We start from the raw sequence: 16,771 nt of genomic DNA, 5'->3' as shown, positions 1-16,771 counted from the left end.
AGTTGGTCGAAAATTTCCGTACGATTCGACGACGTACCTAGCGATTCGTACATTTACGGCTGCATGGTGGCTTACATCGACGGACATCGGGATTTGGACGCGAAAGCAGCTCTCTTGCAGCGCCTAGCTGAGATAAAAGAAATCAGCTTAGGTTCACACTCAGCTTGCTTGCCGTTTGCCATTATCATTGATATTGACATTTATATTGACGTTGCCGCATTGACTGGCTTGTGGCTTGATAGATAGCCCACTTATAAACAGCACAAATCTGTGCAGATATATTTGTTTGGCACCGTTGCTTTTTCTTCAGTGCCGGATTCCCCTCACCCTTGGGGGCGCATTTTCGGTCCCGGAAGTGCGTGTATTTCTGGATTGTGGGCTTTGCATGTCTGTCTGTCTGTCTGTCTGCTTGCTGCATCTGTCTGTCTGCCTGTTTGTCTGTGTCTGTCAGCATGCTGCATCTGTGTGTCGATCCGTTTGTCTGTCTGTCTGTCTGCCGTCCGTCGGGTACGGCGTACTATGGAAGGGGACGCCTGTGTTGCACCCGACGTCACCGCAGCTGCCCCTTCTCCGTCTCCGTTGGCAGGGCACCGCCCCCGCGGAGGTGAGAAGATTCCAGTAGCAGCCCAGATTCGGAAAACGTGGCGGAGGTGCTAAGATCTCTTGCATTGCGTGTTGCAGAAGATAGCCTACATTCCTAAGCTATTCATTCACTCTGAGTTAATCATGAGTCACGTTCAGTAAGTCTTTAAACAATTGACGTACAGTCCGTACACCGTAACCTGTCGCAAGGGGCCCAAGCGGGGGGTAGGGAAGCGAGGTAAAGGTAAATGCGCCTTCATTCATTCATTCATCTGGGTGTCTAGAAGCTTAAATAAGTTCATCTAAATACGTGGGCCCACGGCACTGCTGGATGCTGCATGACGACGTCTTGGGGGTGGTGGTGGAAAAAAGGGGCCCACGAGTTCCGTACGTTCCCGTAGCTGGTCCCGAGAAGTGTGTGTGGTGCATTGAGAGAGGCTGGTTGTGGTTGTATTGAACCGGGATTCCGCAACTTTTTGTATTGAGCATGTAACTTCTTATTGAACTTGTAACTTCTTATTTTGACTATGTGTGTGCTGCTGGGGTGGATTTCTGTTGAGGATATGATGCCCGTTTGCGGACTTCCCTTTCGGATTTCTTTTCGACGTGCGGGTAACATTTCCACAATGAACGAAGAGCTGACAAATAAGGATTACAGCGTCACGCGGTACTTCCCGCTTCCCACGACTGCCGATTGTTGGCCAGGAGCGAGCCCCCCGCCTCCAGCCCTCCACCCTGCCGCCTAGGGGCGCTCCTGGAAAGCAGCTATTACCGGCAGCGACGTGCGCCATCAGTCGGTCCGAGCACACACACCTGGACACCGAGCGCACCGGCCTTGTGTGGCCCCTACCTTCTCATCTCCTCAACGAACACAGCAGCGGTACGGCACACCCCTCCTCCTCTTCCTCCTCCTCCTCCTTCGGCACACCCCTCCTCCCCCACCTTCTCCTTCTCCTCCTCCTCCTCCTCCACCTTCTCCTCCTCCTCCTCCCCCTCCATGTCGAGCAGAGGGTAAACATACGCACCTCAGGGCTACGGATGCAAAGAAGCCTTCAGCCAACCTTGGGGGTCTGCTCTTGTTGGCTGATGGGATCGCGTGGGGGAGGGGACCAATATATCGCCGCCAGGACATAATGGACATACATACCGCACATGTGCGGTGTGCAGTACGACACACACCGTCACACCGTCCTGCTAAAGCGCTGACGGGGCACTTGTCTTGAAAGGATTTTTCAGGGGCGGCGGCGGCGGCGGCCAGCCATTACACTCTCTGCTGTCGTCGCGCGCGTTTTCAAGCTTAATCATAATTTTGCCGCTGTGCGTCTGCATGGCCTACTCGCCTATAACTCAACCGCAACTGAGTGTACCTGACCAATCCGCCACTGATGATGTCGGTATTGGTATTGGGATTGAACGTTTGATATGCGCCAGTGTCCCAGAGCACCTAAGCAGCACTGAACACGCACCCGCTACACCCGAGGACGGGTTGGACGGATGTGACCTCAGTCTGGTTGCCAACCAAACCCAGGAAGTGCGGGAGCCCGTTGCCCCTCAAGATGGTCGAAACGGTCGTCCGCTTCTATTCACACATCGGCCCGCAGCCAGATGGGAGATGAAAGCCATCCAGCGCCCGCCGCCGCGTCCTCTTCTCCTAACGCCCGACGCAGCGCCATCGTCCTAACATAAGCTATACCATTCTCAAGTCCAGGAGGAGTGTGAGATCCTGGCGGGCTGAGGCTTCTTTTCTTTTCCATGGACCCGCGGCCGGAAAAGGCACCTTACAGTCAACAGCTACTGCTGCCCCGGATTCGCCCTCTCCGTTGCCGTCGCCTCCGCCGCCACTGCCGCTGCCGCCTCCGCCGCCACTGCCGCTGCCGCCTCCGCCGCCACTGCCGCTGCCGCCTCCGCCGCCACTGCCGCTGCCGCCTCCGCCGCCACTGCCGCTGCCGCCTCCGCCGCCACTGCCGCTGCCGCCTCCGCCGCCACTGCCGCTGCCGCCTCCGCCGCCACTGCCGCTGCCGCCTCCGCCGCCACTGCCGCTGCCGCCTCCGCCGCCACTGCCGCTGCCGCCTCCGCCGCCACTGCCGCTGCCGCCTCCGAGGATCTTGACCGCCGCGCCTCGGCCTCCGCCTCGGCCTCCGCCTCGGCCTCCGCCTCCAGCAGCGCTACCGCATCCGTCATAAGTACCAGCCTGGCCACCTCCATCGATGAGCCTTCCGCCACCCGCTGCCGCAGCTGCTCCACCTGCTCCACAGCCGCGGTCGCCACGCTGGCGGGCACGTTGGCGCTGATCAATGCTGACGGCGTCTGCACCAAGGGTAAGCCGCTGCTGGAGCTGGTGCTGGAGCTGGAGCTGTCGTTAATATTGTTGTTATTATTGTGATTGACGCCTGGGTAATCGGCCACGGCGGCGGCGGCGGCGACTGCGCCAGACCCCTGGCCCTCCCCAGCTGGCGGCTGCGGCTTAAGTAATGGCGGCTGCGGTGGCTGCTGCTGCTGCTGCGGCGGCGGCGCATCCAAAGCTGCTAGCAGCGGCTCAAGCGCAGCCAACAGCCTGCTGCTGCCTTCCTGCGAGACCAGCACCGGCGGCACCACACCGGCGGCGAAGGCACCGTCCAGCATGGATCTCGCTTCAGCGGCGTACGGCTGCTGCTGCTGCTGCTGCTGCTGCTGCTGTTGCTGCTGCTGTTGTTGTGGCCGCTCGGATACGGTCTTTGGGCTTGCTCTGCGAATGGAAACTGCCCCCGGTAGCGGTGACCGCGGCGTCAACTGAGGAGATGGACCGCCTCCGCTAACGCCGCCACCCTCCCGGCACCGAGTGGGCAATGATGCCACCCCTCGCAACAGCCGGCGTGGCGTCACCGCCGCCATTGACACCACCTCACGCACATTGTCGCGGCCACCGCTACCACCACCTCCTCCACGAGCCGTCCGTGAGCTGGATCGGACACTTGACCGGGATCTGAGGCTCGATTCCAGTGGCTTGCTTTCCCCAGCTGACGGCTGCGGCTTAAGATCGTTGTCCTGTCCGAAGCTCAAGCCTCGAGATGTCCGCTGCAGTGTTGTTCCCTCCATCAGCGCCACTAGGGCCGCCGCTTGCTCCCGGCTGATGATCCCCCGGGCGACCATCCCCTCAACCGCTCGCCGCGGGTGCAACAGCAGCCCGAATGTCGTGGCCCAACGCCCCCTTCCTATGTGGCCCAGTCCACGCACCTCCAGCGCCGCCGCCAGCGCGTCGCGTTGGCGAGTGGAGTGCAGCAATCGGGCGACGCGCCGGCCCGCCGTCAGCCATGGCGCCACGGCTCGCACGTACGCCGCTCGCGCCGTACCTCCGGCAGCGTCGCCGGGCATGCCGTGGCGCCGTCCTGGCGGTGGCCGCAGTGCGGTCGGAAGCTTCAGACTGGGCACGCACCGCACCCCGGCCACATCAGCTGTGAGGGCCCATGGGGGCGTCCCCTGTACGGTCAGCGTTACGGTGCCGCCGCCAGCAGCCTCGCCACCGCCGCCGCCGGCAGTCTGCCCCGTCGATGCTCTTCCCCGCGTCGACGTTTTCCCGTCCAGTCGGATTGCCGTACCTCCCAATGAGGAAGTAGAGAAGATGGCCGCCTGCGTCGCCATTGCCGCAGCCGCTGCCGCTGTCATAATTGAACCCATGCTGCCGTCGCCATCGCTGCTGCTGTTGCCGCCGACGGAGGAGGTGTTGGCGGCCTCCGTGACAGCAACTACAGCCGCCACGGCATCTCCTGGCTGCGGCAGGAACAGCCCTTCCATAAGACTGTCCTCGCTCACCTCAAAAGGCGACCGCACTAGCATGGCGTCATCCCAGGGGTCCAAGCCCACTGGCAGCGGCTCGTCGCCGCCGCCGCTGCCGTCGCCGCCGCCGTGATCGGCTCCGATGGTCATCATCATCACGCGGCACAACGGCGCGGAGAGCAGTACCGACATGTGGAAGAGGTCGTCGAAGTTGGAGTGGAGGTCGCCGGTGTCGAGGGCGACCGGCTCCAGCGCGTCCAGCACCGCGGTTAGGTGCTCCAGGGGGGTGCTGCCCTCGGACCGCTCGGCGAGGTTGGCGACCAGCGGAGAGAGAGCCATGTGAGCCTGGATGCCGCGGGTGACGTGGGTGATGTGGGTGATGTGGGTGATGTGGGTGATGTGGGTGATGTGGGTGATGTGGATTGAGCTCATGCATAGATCGTTGCGCCGCATGTGAGGGGGGCGGTGTGTGGGAGGTGCACCTGGCGGGGCCAGGAGGAGTAAGTCAAAGCAGGGGAGCTCCTTCCCCGACAAGTCAACAGTTCCTTTGGGAAGCATCAACCATCCGTCCCACTGGGCCCCCGGCGTAACGTTCGCCTGCTCAGTCGCTGTAACGCCCACACTCACCCGAATGGCCAGCTCCTGGGCTGACGGCGGCAGCGCATGGAAGTGAAAGAACAGCAGGCCGAACAAGAGCCCCAGCTGCCGCGCCGAGAAGACCCGTGGGTCTGTCGGCAATAACGCTTTCCTCGTCAGCTCGGCATCCGGAAACTTCACCACCTTAAAGGCGCCACCGCTACCGCCACCATGTCCCGGATTCCTCCGTCCGGCGGCAGCGGCAGCAGTAGCAGCGGCAGCAATCCGCAGACCGAGCTCCCCCTCCCCGGCTTCTGCCTGCAGCCCATGCCCTTGGCCCCATCCCCCTTCCCGTGTATGCCCTACCCCCAGAATCCCCTCAGCCTTCTCCCGTTCCTTCTGCTCCTCCTCCTTCTCCCGCTCTTCCCGCTCTTTCATAGCTGCTAGGTGGCGCTCCAACAGGGGCCGTACGGCATGAGCCAGGTTACGCACGCCAGCGGCGGAGATAGGGTAGGTGCTGAGGTCCTCGGGCTGCAGGCCTAGTCGGATCTTGGCCCGGCGGGCTGCATGCGAGGTGGCCCATGAGGCGTGGGACAGCTCCGCAGCGAAGGCAGCGACGCGCGCGGGGTCATCCCCTAGCAGCGCCTGGGCTGCGTTGCGGACCTCGCTGGTGGTCGTAGTTCGGTGCTTGGATCGGAACACCAGGTCGTTGCAGTACGCCCCACCTGGAGCATAGTGATTTTGGATGTGAGGCACATCGCGCATCATGAGAAGAAAACATCGCTTACGGAGAGCGAAACGGAAAGCACCAAATACTATTGGCAGTGGCAGTGGCAGTGGCAGTGGCAGTGGCAGTGGCAGTGGCAGTGGCAGTGGCAGTGGCAGTGGCAGTGGCAGTGGCAGTGGCAGTGGCAGTGGCAGTGGCAGTGGCAGTGGCAGTGGCAGTGGCAGTGGCAGTGGCAGGAGTAGTAATCCAAAAGTGGCCGGATGATGCATGAGGGTCCGCGCTCGTTTATTTTTAAAAATGGGGACTATGTGGAAGCTGGAAGAAGAGAAGATGTCTGTATATATGTGCACGAATGTGCTGAGGCGAAGGAGTGGGTGTGTGCTGCGCCCGTGTGTTTTGGGGGACGAAGTGAGGACCAGCGCAAGGGAGGAAGTACGGCGTGCACCTGGGGTTCATGCACGGCAAACGGTAACGGTAACGGTAACGGTAACGGTAACGATATGGCATAAAGTACTAGAACATAGTCGCAATCGCAATCACACAGATGATGTCCCACAAGAAGTCACACAAAGGGATATGGGAGCCGCAAAGCAAGTAATATTGTCCACCAGCGCACCAGGACATGGCATCTGCAACTACCACCACCGTCGTCCAAATCCAAATTCAATTTTGAATCTTGCTCAAAACCCCTGACCCCCAGCAGCTCCCCGCGCACCTAGCTCATATGCCGCTTCCAAATACTCAAACAGCAGCGCGGGATGATCCACAGCCTGCGGATGTATCCTTTCCTGGCATGCCACTGAGCTGCAGATGCCGTACACGCTGCGCCAGAACTCCCCCCACGCCATCACGCCCTCCAGCCGCCGCATCAGCACCGCCAGCAAACGCAGCGCCTCCGCCGCCTCCCGCAGACCCACCAGCCCAAACGCGCCACTGTTGGACAGGACTGCCAGACGCCTCGCCAGCCGGACCGTCAGGCGCGCATAGGGTCCGTCAGGTACGTCGCTGCCACCGCCGCCGCCGCCATCGCCGCCGCTGCCAGCCTTTTCCCCTAGCAGCGCAACGCTGATGTTCTGGAATCCCCCCTGGACGCCGCCGCCGCCACCGCCATCTCCCAGGTTCCGCCGCCAAGGTATCACCACCTCGCCGCTGGTGCTCGGCCTCCGACGTGGCAGCATATTCGCCGCCTCCCAACGACACCGCAGAGTGATATCGCGCCGCTCCCTCACGCCGCTTTCCATGAGCTGCTGCAGCAGCCCCAGCGCCGTCCTCACACTCAGCCCCTCGACGCTGCCTTCCCCAGCCAAGCACGACAGCAGCGCCCGCCGCGTCTGCTCGTCATTCGCACCGCATTGCCGCAGTCTAACCAGCAGCTCGTCCAGCTCCATCACGGGGCGCATCCTGCGCACCAATGCCACATGCGCCGCGTCTAGCATCGTCAGCCTAGGTAGCGGCAGCGCTGGGTCACCCTCGTCTCCCTCGTCTTCGCTGTTCTCTTCCTCCTCCTCCTCCTGCTGCTCCTCCCCCTCAACCTCAGTGTCCTTCCCGTCGTCTCCCTCTTCGCCATCATCGTTTCCAGTCAAGCCCCTGCTGGTGTGCTTTGGGCCGAGGACGAGGCCGTGTCGCAAAGCGCAATCCAGGTGGGACGTGTCCAGGAGGCGGACCACGGCGTCGACAGAGAACAGCTGCAACAGCAACGCCGCGGCGGAGACGGGCAATGGAGCGTCGCGACCGGCTTCGATGAGGGCGGTCGCGAGCCGTGCAAGCTCCGCCGGCGGCACCGCCGCGGCAACAGCCGGCGGCCGGTCAGGAAGCGGCTTGGCAGCAGCAGCAGTAGTTGCTGCTGCTGCTGCTGTTGCTGTTGCAGTAGCTGTGGACGTCGTGAGTGGAATAATATCTTCAGAAATGCTCGAATGCATGCGCAATTGCCGGTACTGGGGTTCGTACTGGTGTGGCCCGGCTGGTGAAGAGATCAGCAGCGGCGCCGGGGCAGTTATGCTGGTGGGTAGAAGCTTGAATTTCCTGTCAGCAACCGTTTTAATTGTCGCCTTCGGAGTTGTCGTCATCGTCTTCTGCTTTTTCTTTGACCTTTTGACTTGCTCCTTTGTCTCCAGGTTATTCCTCAGGAGGGCTGAGAGGGCAGGCAGAAGCGGCACCACGGCAATGGCCCCTCCCCCGCTGGGGGCCCCACTCGCGGCAGCGGCCAGCAGCGATCTTACGACCTGCGGGTGTTGTCAGGGCAGTGCGGGCAGGGGTGAGAGAGAGTTTTTGCATGTATGTATGTATGTATGTGTGGGTGTGTGATGTAAGCAACTGCGAGAGAGGGTGCGCAGGTACGGCATGTACGGCATCTTCAACCTGCCATACTTCAGGTAGCACGTGTTTTGAAAGTACTAACTGCGTGCTGCTGGACTAAACCCTAAACCCATATCCCTAAATCTAGCAGATCCACCCACCCAGACTGCCTGTAGCGGTGTTAGCTGTGCTAAAGCAGCACCGCCGTCGGGGGTGCACTTGGGGCTACTGCTGCTGCTGCTGCTGCTGCTGCTGTTGCTCGTGTGGCGCTCTTCTGCCGCGGCTACAGGGGGGCCGTTGCTGCCCTCCAGGCGCGCCACGATAGCTCGCAGGTGCGGCTGCGGCAGCGGCACGCCCCTCCGTTCCAGGGCCTCCAGGAAGACCGGGATGTCCCCCAACGGCAGCAGCTGGTCGGAAGTCACCAGTGCGGGCAGCGCCCGGTCCACCAGCACCTCCACGCAGTGCTGCAACAGCGGGACATTGCTACTACTGCGTTCGCTACCGTCGCCGATTGGTAGGCAGTAGCAGACAGCGAGCGCCGCCACCAGCGGTTCCAGCGGGCGCTGCATCATCAGCGGCTGCGACAGCGGCGGTGACCCTCCTCCTCCTCCTCCTCCCGCCCCCCTCCCAGTCAAACCGTTCTGCTGCCGCTGCTGCTGGTCCTGGAAGGCCCTCGCAAGGGCTTCGATCCACGTGGAAGGGAATCTGTGTGGCAGGTGGATTGGGGTGGGTCTTGTCGCCAAGGCGTCGCCACGAATTTGGTGCTGGTGCTTCTGCTGCCTGCTGCTGCTGTGACATGCTGTGACGACACCACCATCACCACCACCGCCACCATCACCACCACCACTGCTGTCGCCAACGGCTCTCGATCGCAGCCGATCGGCTTGTAGCACCACCAGCTGCCCCAGCTGCTGCGGGTGCAGCAGTGCCGGAGGACCCCCACGCCCGAGGGGAACCCCCGACGAACCAAACGCTACATTCCAAAGCCTATCGGGCATCTTGTCCAGGCAGCCACATCGGCGAGACATCCACAACAGCTGTAGCGCCCACAGCACGCTGTCGCCGCCTAGGCCGTCGAGCACGGATGATGCACCACCGAGATGGAAAGCGCCGTCTTCACCAATGGGCTGCGCTGCCAGACACGTGCGCAGCAGGGACATGGCAGCCCCAGGTACGCTGTAGCCGCAGACCTCCAAGCTGTAGCACAACGCCGTGATGTCCGACAGGTTGGGATACTCCCCCTCCACGCCGCCGAATAGCCCGCAGCCTGGCTGCATGGTGGTGTGCACCACCTCAGTTGCCTCCACTGCAGCCGCCACCACAGCAGTAGCAGCAGTAGCAGCAGTGGCAGCAGTAGCAGCACCCGTAACTTCCGAAGTGGGCAACCTCCGTTTGGGCAACAGCAGCAGACACCGCCGCCGCAGTTCCGCTTGCAGCCTGGGCCACCAGTCCTCTGGCAGCAGCTCGGGGCCTACCTGCAGGCCGTAGGTGCACAGGGATGACAAGTGCTGCCAGCTGGCCGCTTCCAGTACCGCTGCCGCCGCAGACGACTGAACCAGCAGCCCCTCCCGCAGCTGCTTCAGCAGCGGCTGGGTAGGCGTCTGCGGCAGCAACGGCAGTAGCACCTCTCGGAGGCCGATCCCTATGAGGGACAAGGCGTCCAGCAGCTGCTGCCGACCTGGCGGTCGTGCAGGCACGACGGCAGCTGTGGCCACTAGCCAGTGAGCCCCACGGGTCATAGCGACGAATATAAGGGTGACGTCGGAGGGCTCCAGTCGTACACCGGCGGCTAGTACGGCGCGCAACAGCTCGATCCATTCGTCTATGGTGGGGGTGCGGGCTGCGGGGCTGCTGATCTTGGTCAAGGTACCGTCGGTGCCTATGGCGGCGCGTGTGGCAGCGTGGTAGGCGAGATCCATGACGGCCTTATGCACGTAGTCCAAGACGGGGCCCAATGCTGCGACGCCCACCATTGAAGCGATGCCCTCGTTGTGATGTCCGAACGCTGGTGGTGTAGCTGCAGATGGGTTGGATGCAGCAGCTGGTGTTGCGACGGCGGCTCCGCCGGCGGTGGTGGCGCCGGGTATGATGTTGAGCTGCATGGCGGCGCGGTCGCGGCGTTGTACGGACAATACGTACGACACCAGGCGAAGAAGGTCCACGAGCAGGGGCGCCGGCGGCAGCAGACGGAGGGCGACATCGCCGGCGGTGGTGGCGGCGGTGGCTGGAGTGGCGGCATGGGCAGCGTTGGCTGCGGCTTCCAAGGCTGCTTCACGGGCACGTAGCAGCTCCTGCATTTGTGAACCAACGCACCCCCAGGTCATCGAACAAATCAAACGTAATCTGGAGCAACTTGGAGGATCAGGAAAAAAGGAAAGAGACATGTCCTTCAGAATGGCGCGTATAAAGATAGGCGGATGTGCGCCTAGCAGCAGCTACTGGCAGCTATTGGCCAGGCCTGTGGACATCGACAGACGAAGGGACCTTCCCCCAGACCCTGCGGGGACCTCCCCTTTGCTAGACGTATGCTTGCCAAGTCCGAACATTTCGTCCGAAAAGCATCACGACCCCACCGATGGTCGGTGCCAGAGCTGCAAAGGATCTATACACATGGCATATGTGTGTGTGTATTACATGGTTGGGGGTGCGTGACCCCATACCTGTAAAACTACCCATACGAGCCGAAGGCCCAAGGGCAATATCTATACGCCTAAAAGCCACGGAGAACAGGAAACACCGCATTATCAGTCCAGACTAGCGCCCAAAGGGGATAACTGAGTTACATGGCATATGACCCCCCCCCTACATGCAACCCCCCAGCACTTCCAGCAAACCCCCCAGGACCACAGCGGATGGCAACAACGAGCCAATGACCAACCAACTGCACGATCAGAAGCCACAAAGCGGGGGACCCCACAGGGCGGGTGCGTTGCTCTTTCGCCCTGTTACACCCACCTCCTTTCTACCCGGCATGCAACTCACGCGCGCACATATGCACACACATACGTGCAAACACACACAAACACAGACACACACACGCACACACAGACACACAGACACACACAGACATGCACTAACACACGCGCACATACACACACACGGACCTGAGCACATGCCCGAAGCCAGGTAGCCGTTGTACTGCGCATGCTGTGCACCAGTGCCGCCACCACCAGCACCAGCTGCCCCGGCGGCCGGTACCGCACCAGCACGCCCACGTCTCTGCGGACCTGAACCTTGAGCTGCGAGCGGATGTGATCCCAGGCCGCCCTCGCCGCCGCTGACATCCCGGGCTGCTGTCGAGGCGGCGACAGCGGGGGCTGCTGAGCCTGGCTTGGGCGGGACATCCTGCAGGACGCCTCGCCTTGTCGCTTGCTGCACTGGACCATAGCGTGGATTCCCCCCGCAAGCAGACCTAGGTGATACGTGTCGTTCGGAAAGCCGGGGCTTCCCAGCTTCCGGCTAGCTTCCAACAGCAGCATATCAAGAAGCGAAGCAGTAGCAGCAGAAGCCGCAGTAGAGGCAGCAATAGCGTTTGGCGAAGGAAATGGCGGCGGGGCCGGCGGCTGCTCCATGCACATGAGCGCCATTCCCTCGGCAACGTGCGCCAGGCCCTCCAGTGACATCAAGCCCAGCAGACTGCACTGCAGCAGTTGCGTGTATCTGGCTAGCCATTCGCGCTGCGGCTGTAGGCCCAGCGCCGCCAGATGACGGAACAGGAGCGGTAGCCGGTCTGGGGTCTCTCCCCAGCTCTGCGGTGGACATGTAAATAATACACACAGACACACACGATGACGTGAAGCCCTCCACGGAATGCACGCACATACCGAAAGCGACCATGCGAAGCAGCGCGTTGGTGAGCGGCCTTCGAGAACGCTCGTACAAAGCAGCTGTTATCTACGACTACGGCTTCTATATTTTTATTATTTATTATTTATTTATTATTATTTATTTTTATGCTATTATTTATTATTTATATTTTTATGAGCTCCCACCTGCTGGCCACAAAGGTTCACCTACCCCCGGTGCAGCGGCGGGGTAGCCTCCGAGAGTGAGGGAAAGGGAAAGCGAACCCAGCACCTCTTAAGCCCAAGGCCCAAAATCCCAAAAGGCCTCGCACACCGCGAGGACCAGGACAGCCCCTCGCACTGACGTAGATGGCCCCCGTGCGCCTCCCCTCAACCAGTTGAGCGGTGAGGCAAAAACCGGTGGCAAGGAGGTGCATGTACCAGGGTGGCTGGCAGCAGCAACGGCGCATACCAGAGTGCGGGCAGTGGCAAGTATGTGCCCCAGGGCGCTGGCAGCAGGCCAAAACGTCGAGGTTGTCCCTAGCTAGCTAGCTAGCTAGCTAGCTAGCTAGCTAGCTAGCTAGCTAGGGAATGTGAACCAAAGGGTTGTTGGCCCCCTTCAGTTCATCCCCTTCAGTTCATCCCCTGAGAACAGAGGCCAGGCCAGGCCCGCTAGGAGGTGACGGTCCGGACGGACAGCAGCCTGCAGCAGATTCTGACAGGGAGTAATGTTTCCCTAGATAGCTAGAGGCTGGCTTGTTTTGTTTGAAACGGAAACCGCAGACTTTGTTTGCATTCCGAGCATCGCCAGGTCTGCTGCAGCACACGACCCGCTTGTCATCACCTTAACGCACCTTAACGCACCGCTGACGGCACAGTGTCACAGAAAGCAACATTCCCGTTCCGGGATACACAGTGCAGCTAGTGGTACGGAAGGGGAACTAAAGGGGCTCCCCTTCAGTTCGTTCTTGAAGCTGATGAAGTAGATTATGTAGCTGGTTTGGAGGTGTGTGTCTCTATGGCCGTGTCTCTATCCTTGACTCCGTGGAAAGATAACCGCACTACGCAAGGACTTCAGCTGTGCATTGCGTGAGGTGTTCTGGATGGGGGCGTGCTTAATGTTGACGTCAATAATTAGCTTATTCGATGTGTATACCTCTATAGCCTCTGAACATCCCGTGTTTACCCGGGGGACCCGGCATCTAAAACGTTGCTTTGTGATGGTGTGGGGGATCTTGCCTTTGGGCAGGCACCTACAACAAGCGATCAACGAGCTGCACATGCTAGTGATGGGGATGTTTTCCTGGTCGGAGACCTGAACACGCGTGTGTTGGGGTTGTGCTCGGGGTGCGGGATAACCTGGATTAGGATTTTAGCACTAGTTGTAGGGTGTCTGCGGGTGCCTGCGGGTAGCCTGTAGCATGAACCCTCCCTTTATGCGTCCCTATACCGGAGAGACCTATAGTGAAGACCAGGTAGTGACAACATGTGGACCCCACCGGTCGCTAGGTCGTTAGGTCGTTAGGTCGCTAGGTCGTTAGGTCGTTAGGTCACATTGTTAATTATGTGAAGGCTCCCGAGTGAACCCTACTGGGGGGCTGCACTTGCCCGCACAATACGTTATCTGATGACGGTGGAAAAAGCACCCGGACAGACCTTTGCCGTGTGTCTGTATGGTACACCTTGAGTTGCGTTGCTCCCCTAAGGTGTAACGAGCCCATCCATGACAAGGTGGTCGTCGTGGCAATGAACGTTAATGGGAAGACGAAGACTGGGAAAACCTTTCGAGTCCAAACAAGGTCTTAAGCAAGGATGCCCCCTTGGCACTGAGCTGTTCAGGTTGCTTGTCGAATTTCTTGCGGATATGTTAGACGGGAAGGACGCACGAAGCGGGCAGTCGAGTGTTGATGCCCCCCTCATCGACGGCAAAGGGGCATCACTACTGCTTTTTATGCGGATGACCTCAGCCCGCTGGCCGCACCTTCGGAACACATGCAATGGTGGTCCTGCTCGGTGTTGTTAGAGATTCCAGTTCCGATTTGAGGATCAAGCCTAACGTTGATAGGTGTGAGCTCATGGGTTTTGCTCTCTCCAAGGACGTGGAAAGCGCGTGCCTGGCGGAGTGTGCGGGCCTGCGCCTGGAAGAAGAGGCCACCCCCGTTGGTGACCATCTCCCATCCCCGTTGGCCCCAAACACCCACCTTTATCAGGGGCTCCCGCAGCAGCGCGGTCGCCAAGGCATTCAGCAGCATTCCCTTGGCAATCACGTACTCTTGCCCATCAACCAACACTTCTTGTTGCTGCTGCTGCTGCTTTGGCCGCTGCAGCCGACAATCCTCCTTCTGCGCTTTCGTGCCACTACCGCCACCTTTGGCACCAATGCCATCGTCCTCTGGCCCGCTCGCTGCCACAACTCCACCGCCAGCCGCCCAGCTGTCTTGATATAACAGGTCCTGCACGAAGCTGTGCAGGATGGTGACTGATGAGGTGCCCGCCTCGCCATGCAGCGCGGTAGCGGCGGCGATGTAAAACTGCACCAGCCAGTTGTTGGGTGGCCTGTAGCCCACAGCACCACAGGCAGCTAGCAATGCCGCCAGGTTTCGCGACTGGCAGGTGCCCAAGCCGGAGCCCTTCGCGGCCTCAAGCAGATCTGCCAGCAGCCGCTGAGCTTCCTCAATCCCAACAACGAAGACCGGAAGCTGCGTTTTCGGCGGCGGCGTCGTTGTCGCCGTCGCCGTAGTGGTTGTCATCGTTCGCGGGCTGTGGTAGGCGGCAGCAGCCACAGGCGGCGATGCAGCCGAGGGTGTGACACAAGCTCCGCCGGCAGGCCGGTTGAATTCCGCAAGTAGCCGACACAAGGGAGGCTCGTCGTCGGCTGCTACGGTGTCTGCTGGGGCGGCTGGTGGCGGCGAAGATGGGCTGTTAGAGGAGTTGCCGGAAGCTGGAGGGATATGTGTAGAGGTCCCGGCGGCCGCGCCGGTTGGCGAACCTCGCCACTCTAGCTCTAGAAACAGCGTCTGAACGGCGTCTGAGATGTGCTTGGCAGGTGGTTTGAGCTGTAGAAGACGCTTTACGGCTGGAACCACTAGCACTGCGGCCCGTGGGTCGGTCACCTCCTGTAGGAGGTAAAGCAAGGGGGAGAGAGAGAAGAGAGCGCGCGGGGTGAGTGTAAACACACGGTGACCTGGCGTAGTGCGGTTCTGGAGTGATGTGGGCTGTTAGGCCCAGAGGCGTGCGAGGGATGCCAGAGCGCAACCACAACTAAAAGCAGAAGACGAATAAGCGGGCTTGTGGCAAGTGCTCATGCTCAGCTATGTGTAATAAGCGTGTGATGTTGCACGCGCGAGTGTGAGAGGGGATGATAAGTGCGTGCATGCATGTGTGCTGTTGTTGTTGTTGTTGTTGTTACAGCGGGCTGTGTGTTTCGCCGGCAGAATATGCCCCAGCGGCTATGAGACGGGAGCAATAACAAGGTGATGAGGGCGAGCATCTTCATCGAGGGACCACATCTTGAAAAAGGCCGTCCGCCCCGCCTGAAGAGTGAATAACGATGCTTGCAGCTCTCACCAGTACAGAGGAACCCGCCGGCCGCCCCGCCGCAGTGCTGTAGGCCACGATACGCAAAGCCCGGCCGGCGGCACGGATCATGGACGACATCACGGCGGAATCGGTGTACTGCAGAGATAAGGCCTTTGCAAGCAAGTCCAGCACAGCCTGCAGCGCGGCGCGATACCCCCAGTACAAAGCAGTGAAATTTAGCACATTGCAACACGGGTCATGAAGAGAAGGGCAGAGAAGGGCTAGAACAATAGGCATTACCATTGCCATCATCACGCAAGGTACGATGTAGCTGAATTACCTGACATGGCAGGAGGGTCAACTGCCATCTTTTGCTTGCGGGAAAGACCTTGAGAAGACAGCACCCAGAACGGCGCCCACATGCAGCCGTAGGTGAGGCAAAACCCGGCACATAGCACATGCCATCAAATTTGGTGTGTATTCCCCTTCCCCACGTTCACTACCTTCCCACACAGCGCCGCTTCGTTCCCACCCAAGCACTCAACTACTAACAACCCAACTGGCACGGAGGCCAATCTTTGTCATCACTGTCATGTGTGATGTATCCCCCCCTTCCTGATCCCTTCTATCCGCCCCTACCCGCCGAAAGGATGAACCTGCAGCCCACGCCGGCCTTTCCGCAAACAGATTGAGAAGATCCGACGCCGTACGCTCGTCCAGGCCATCGAAACCAGCTGCCGACCATTCTTGCAACACCCGCGTGTACATGTCCGGTATCTGGAAGCTCTGACGCAGGCGGGCTAGCGGCAGCAGCACACCCTCTCGCAACTGGTCCAAGCTGCAGGCGGTGACATCATCAGCCCAAGGGCCGCCACCACCGGTTGGGCTGACAGCGCCACCGCCGGAACTCGGATGCTACAAGTGGGCAATGAAGGTAGGTAGGTAGGTAGGTAGGTAGGTAGGTAGGTAGGTAGGTAGGTAGGTAGGTAGGTAGGTAGGTAGGTAGGTAGGTAGGTAGGTAGGTAGGTAGGTAGGTAGGTAGGTAGGTAGGTAGATAGGTAGGTAGGTAGGTAGGCAGGTAGGTAGGTAGGTAGGTAGGTAGGTAGGTAGGTAGGTAGGTAGGTAGGTAGGTAGGTAGGTAAGTAGGTAGGTAGGTAGGTAGGTAGGTAGGTAGGTAGGTAGGTAGGTAGATAGGTAGGTAGGTGCATGCATGAGCTTGCGGGCAAACTGTGAAGAGCTGTGTGGACAGGGTTTTCAGGGTTTGCGCTAAGACCCGCCTTTTGCTAAAGATTAGCCTGGTTATGGTTCCGGAGGGGCTGGTCGTGGAGCGGATCCGGGACATGGATTGAAGCAGGCGAGTTTAAGGATCAGCGAGGGGGCTCCAACTACCCCCTCGGCCCTTGGCGTCGCCCGCGGAGTATTTGCCCTGCACCGCCCCGGGCCCCCATCCCCCACCCCAGACCGCCCCGCCCCGCCCCGCCCCGCCCCGCCCCGCCCCGCCCCGCCCCGCCCCGCCCCGCCCCGCCCCGCCCCG

General features: G+C 60.5%; 1 protein-coding gene across 1 annotated transcript in view; it reads right to left on the bottom strand.

The window, feature by feature from the left end:
* Window positions 1–737: 737 nt before the first annotated feature.
* The window catches only part of VOLCADRAFT_86461 (uncharacterized protein), a gene marked incomplete at both ends in the record, with an annotated part of 25,812 nt that continues 9,778 nt past the window's right edge, over window positions 738–16,771 (bottom strand). The window contains 20 exons of the mRNA XM_002945908.1: window positions 738–782; window positions 1,525–1,575; window positions 1,608–1,614; window positions 2,693–3,081; window positions 3,796–3,947; window positions 3,995–4,013; window positions 4,372–4,680; window positions 4,963–5,636; window positions 6,354–7,323; window positions 7,735–7,860; window positions 8,221–9,123; window positions 9,409–10,224; window positions 11,137–11,682; window positions 11,926–11,946; window positions 12,573–12,584; window positions 13,700–13,807; window positions 13,920–14,617; window positions 14,708–14,834; window positions 15,286–15,432; window positions 15,877–16,152. Coding sequence (XP_002945954.1) covers window positions 738–782; window positions 1,525–1,575; window positions 1,608–1,614; window positions 2,693–3,081; window positions 3,796–3,947; window positions 3,995–4,013; window positions 4,372–4,680; window positions 4,963–5,636; window positions 6,354–7,323; window positions 7,735–7,860; window positions 8,221–9,123; window positions 9,409–10,224; window positions 11,137–11,682; window positions 11,926–11,946; window positions 12,573–12,584; window positions 13,700–13,807; window positions 13,920–14,617; window positions 14,708–14,834; window positions 15,286–15,432; window positions 15,877–16,152 — 6,396 coding nt within the window. The remainder of the gene's footprint in view (window positions 783–1,524; window positions 1,576–1,607; window positions 1,615–2,692; window positions 3,082–3,795; window positions 3,948–3,994; window positions 4,014–4,371; window positions 4,681–4,962; window positions 5,637–6,353; window positions 7,324–7,734; window positions 7,861–8,220; window positions 9,124–9,408; window positions 10,225–11,136; window positions 11,683–11,925; window positions 11,947–12,572; window positions 12,585–13,699; window positions 13,808–13,919; window positions 14,618–14,707; window positions 14,835–15,285; window positions 15,433–15,876; window positions 16,153–16,771) is intronic.

The sequence above is a fragment of the Volvox carteri genome (assembly GCF_000143455.1).
Source record: "Volvox carteri f. nagariensis unplaced genomic scaffold VOLCAscaffold_1, whole genome shotgun sequence".
NCBI classification, from domain to species: Eukaryota; Viridiplantae; Chlorophyta; class Chlorophyceae; order Chlamydomonadales; family Volvocaceae; genus Volvox; species Volvox carteri.
The sequence above is the reverse complement of the archived record's forward strand: the minus strand, read 5'-3'. Positions and strand labels throughout refer to the sequence as shown.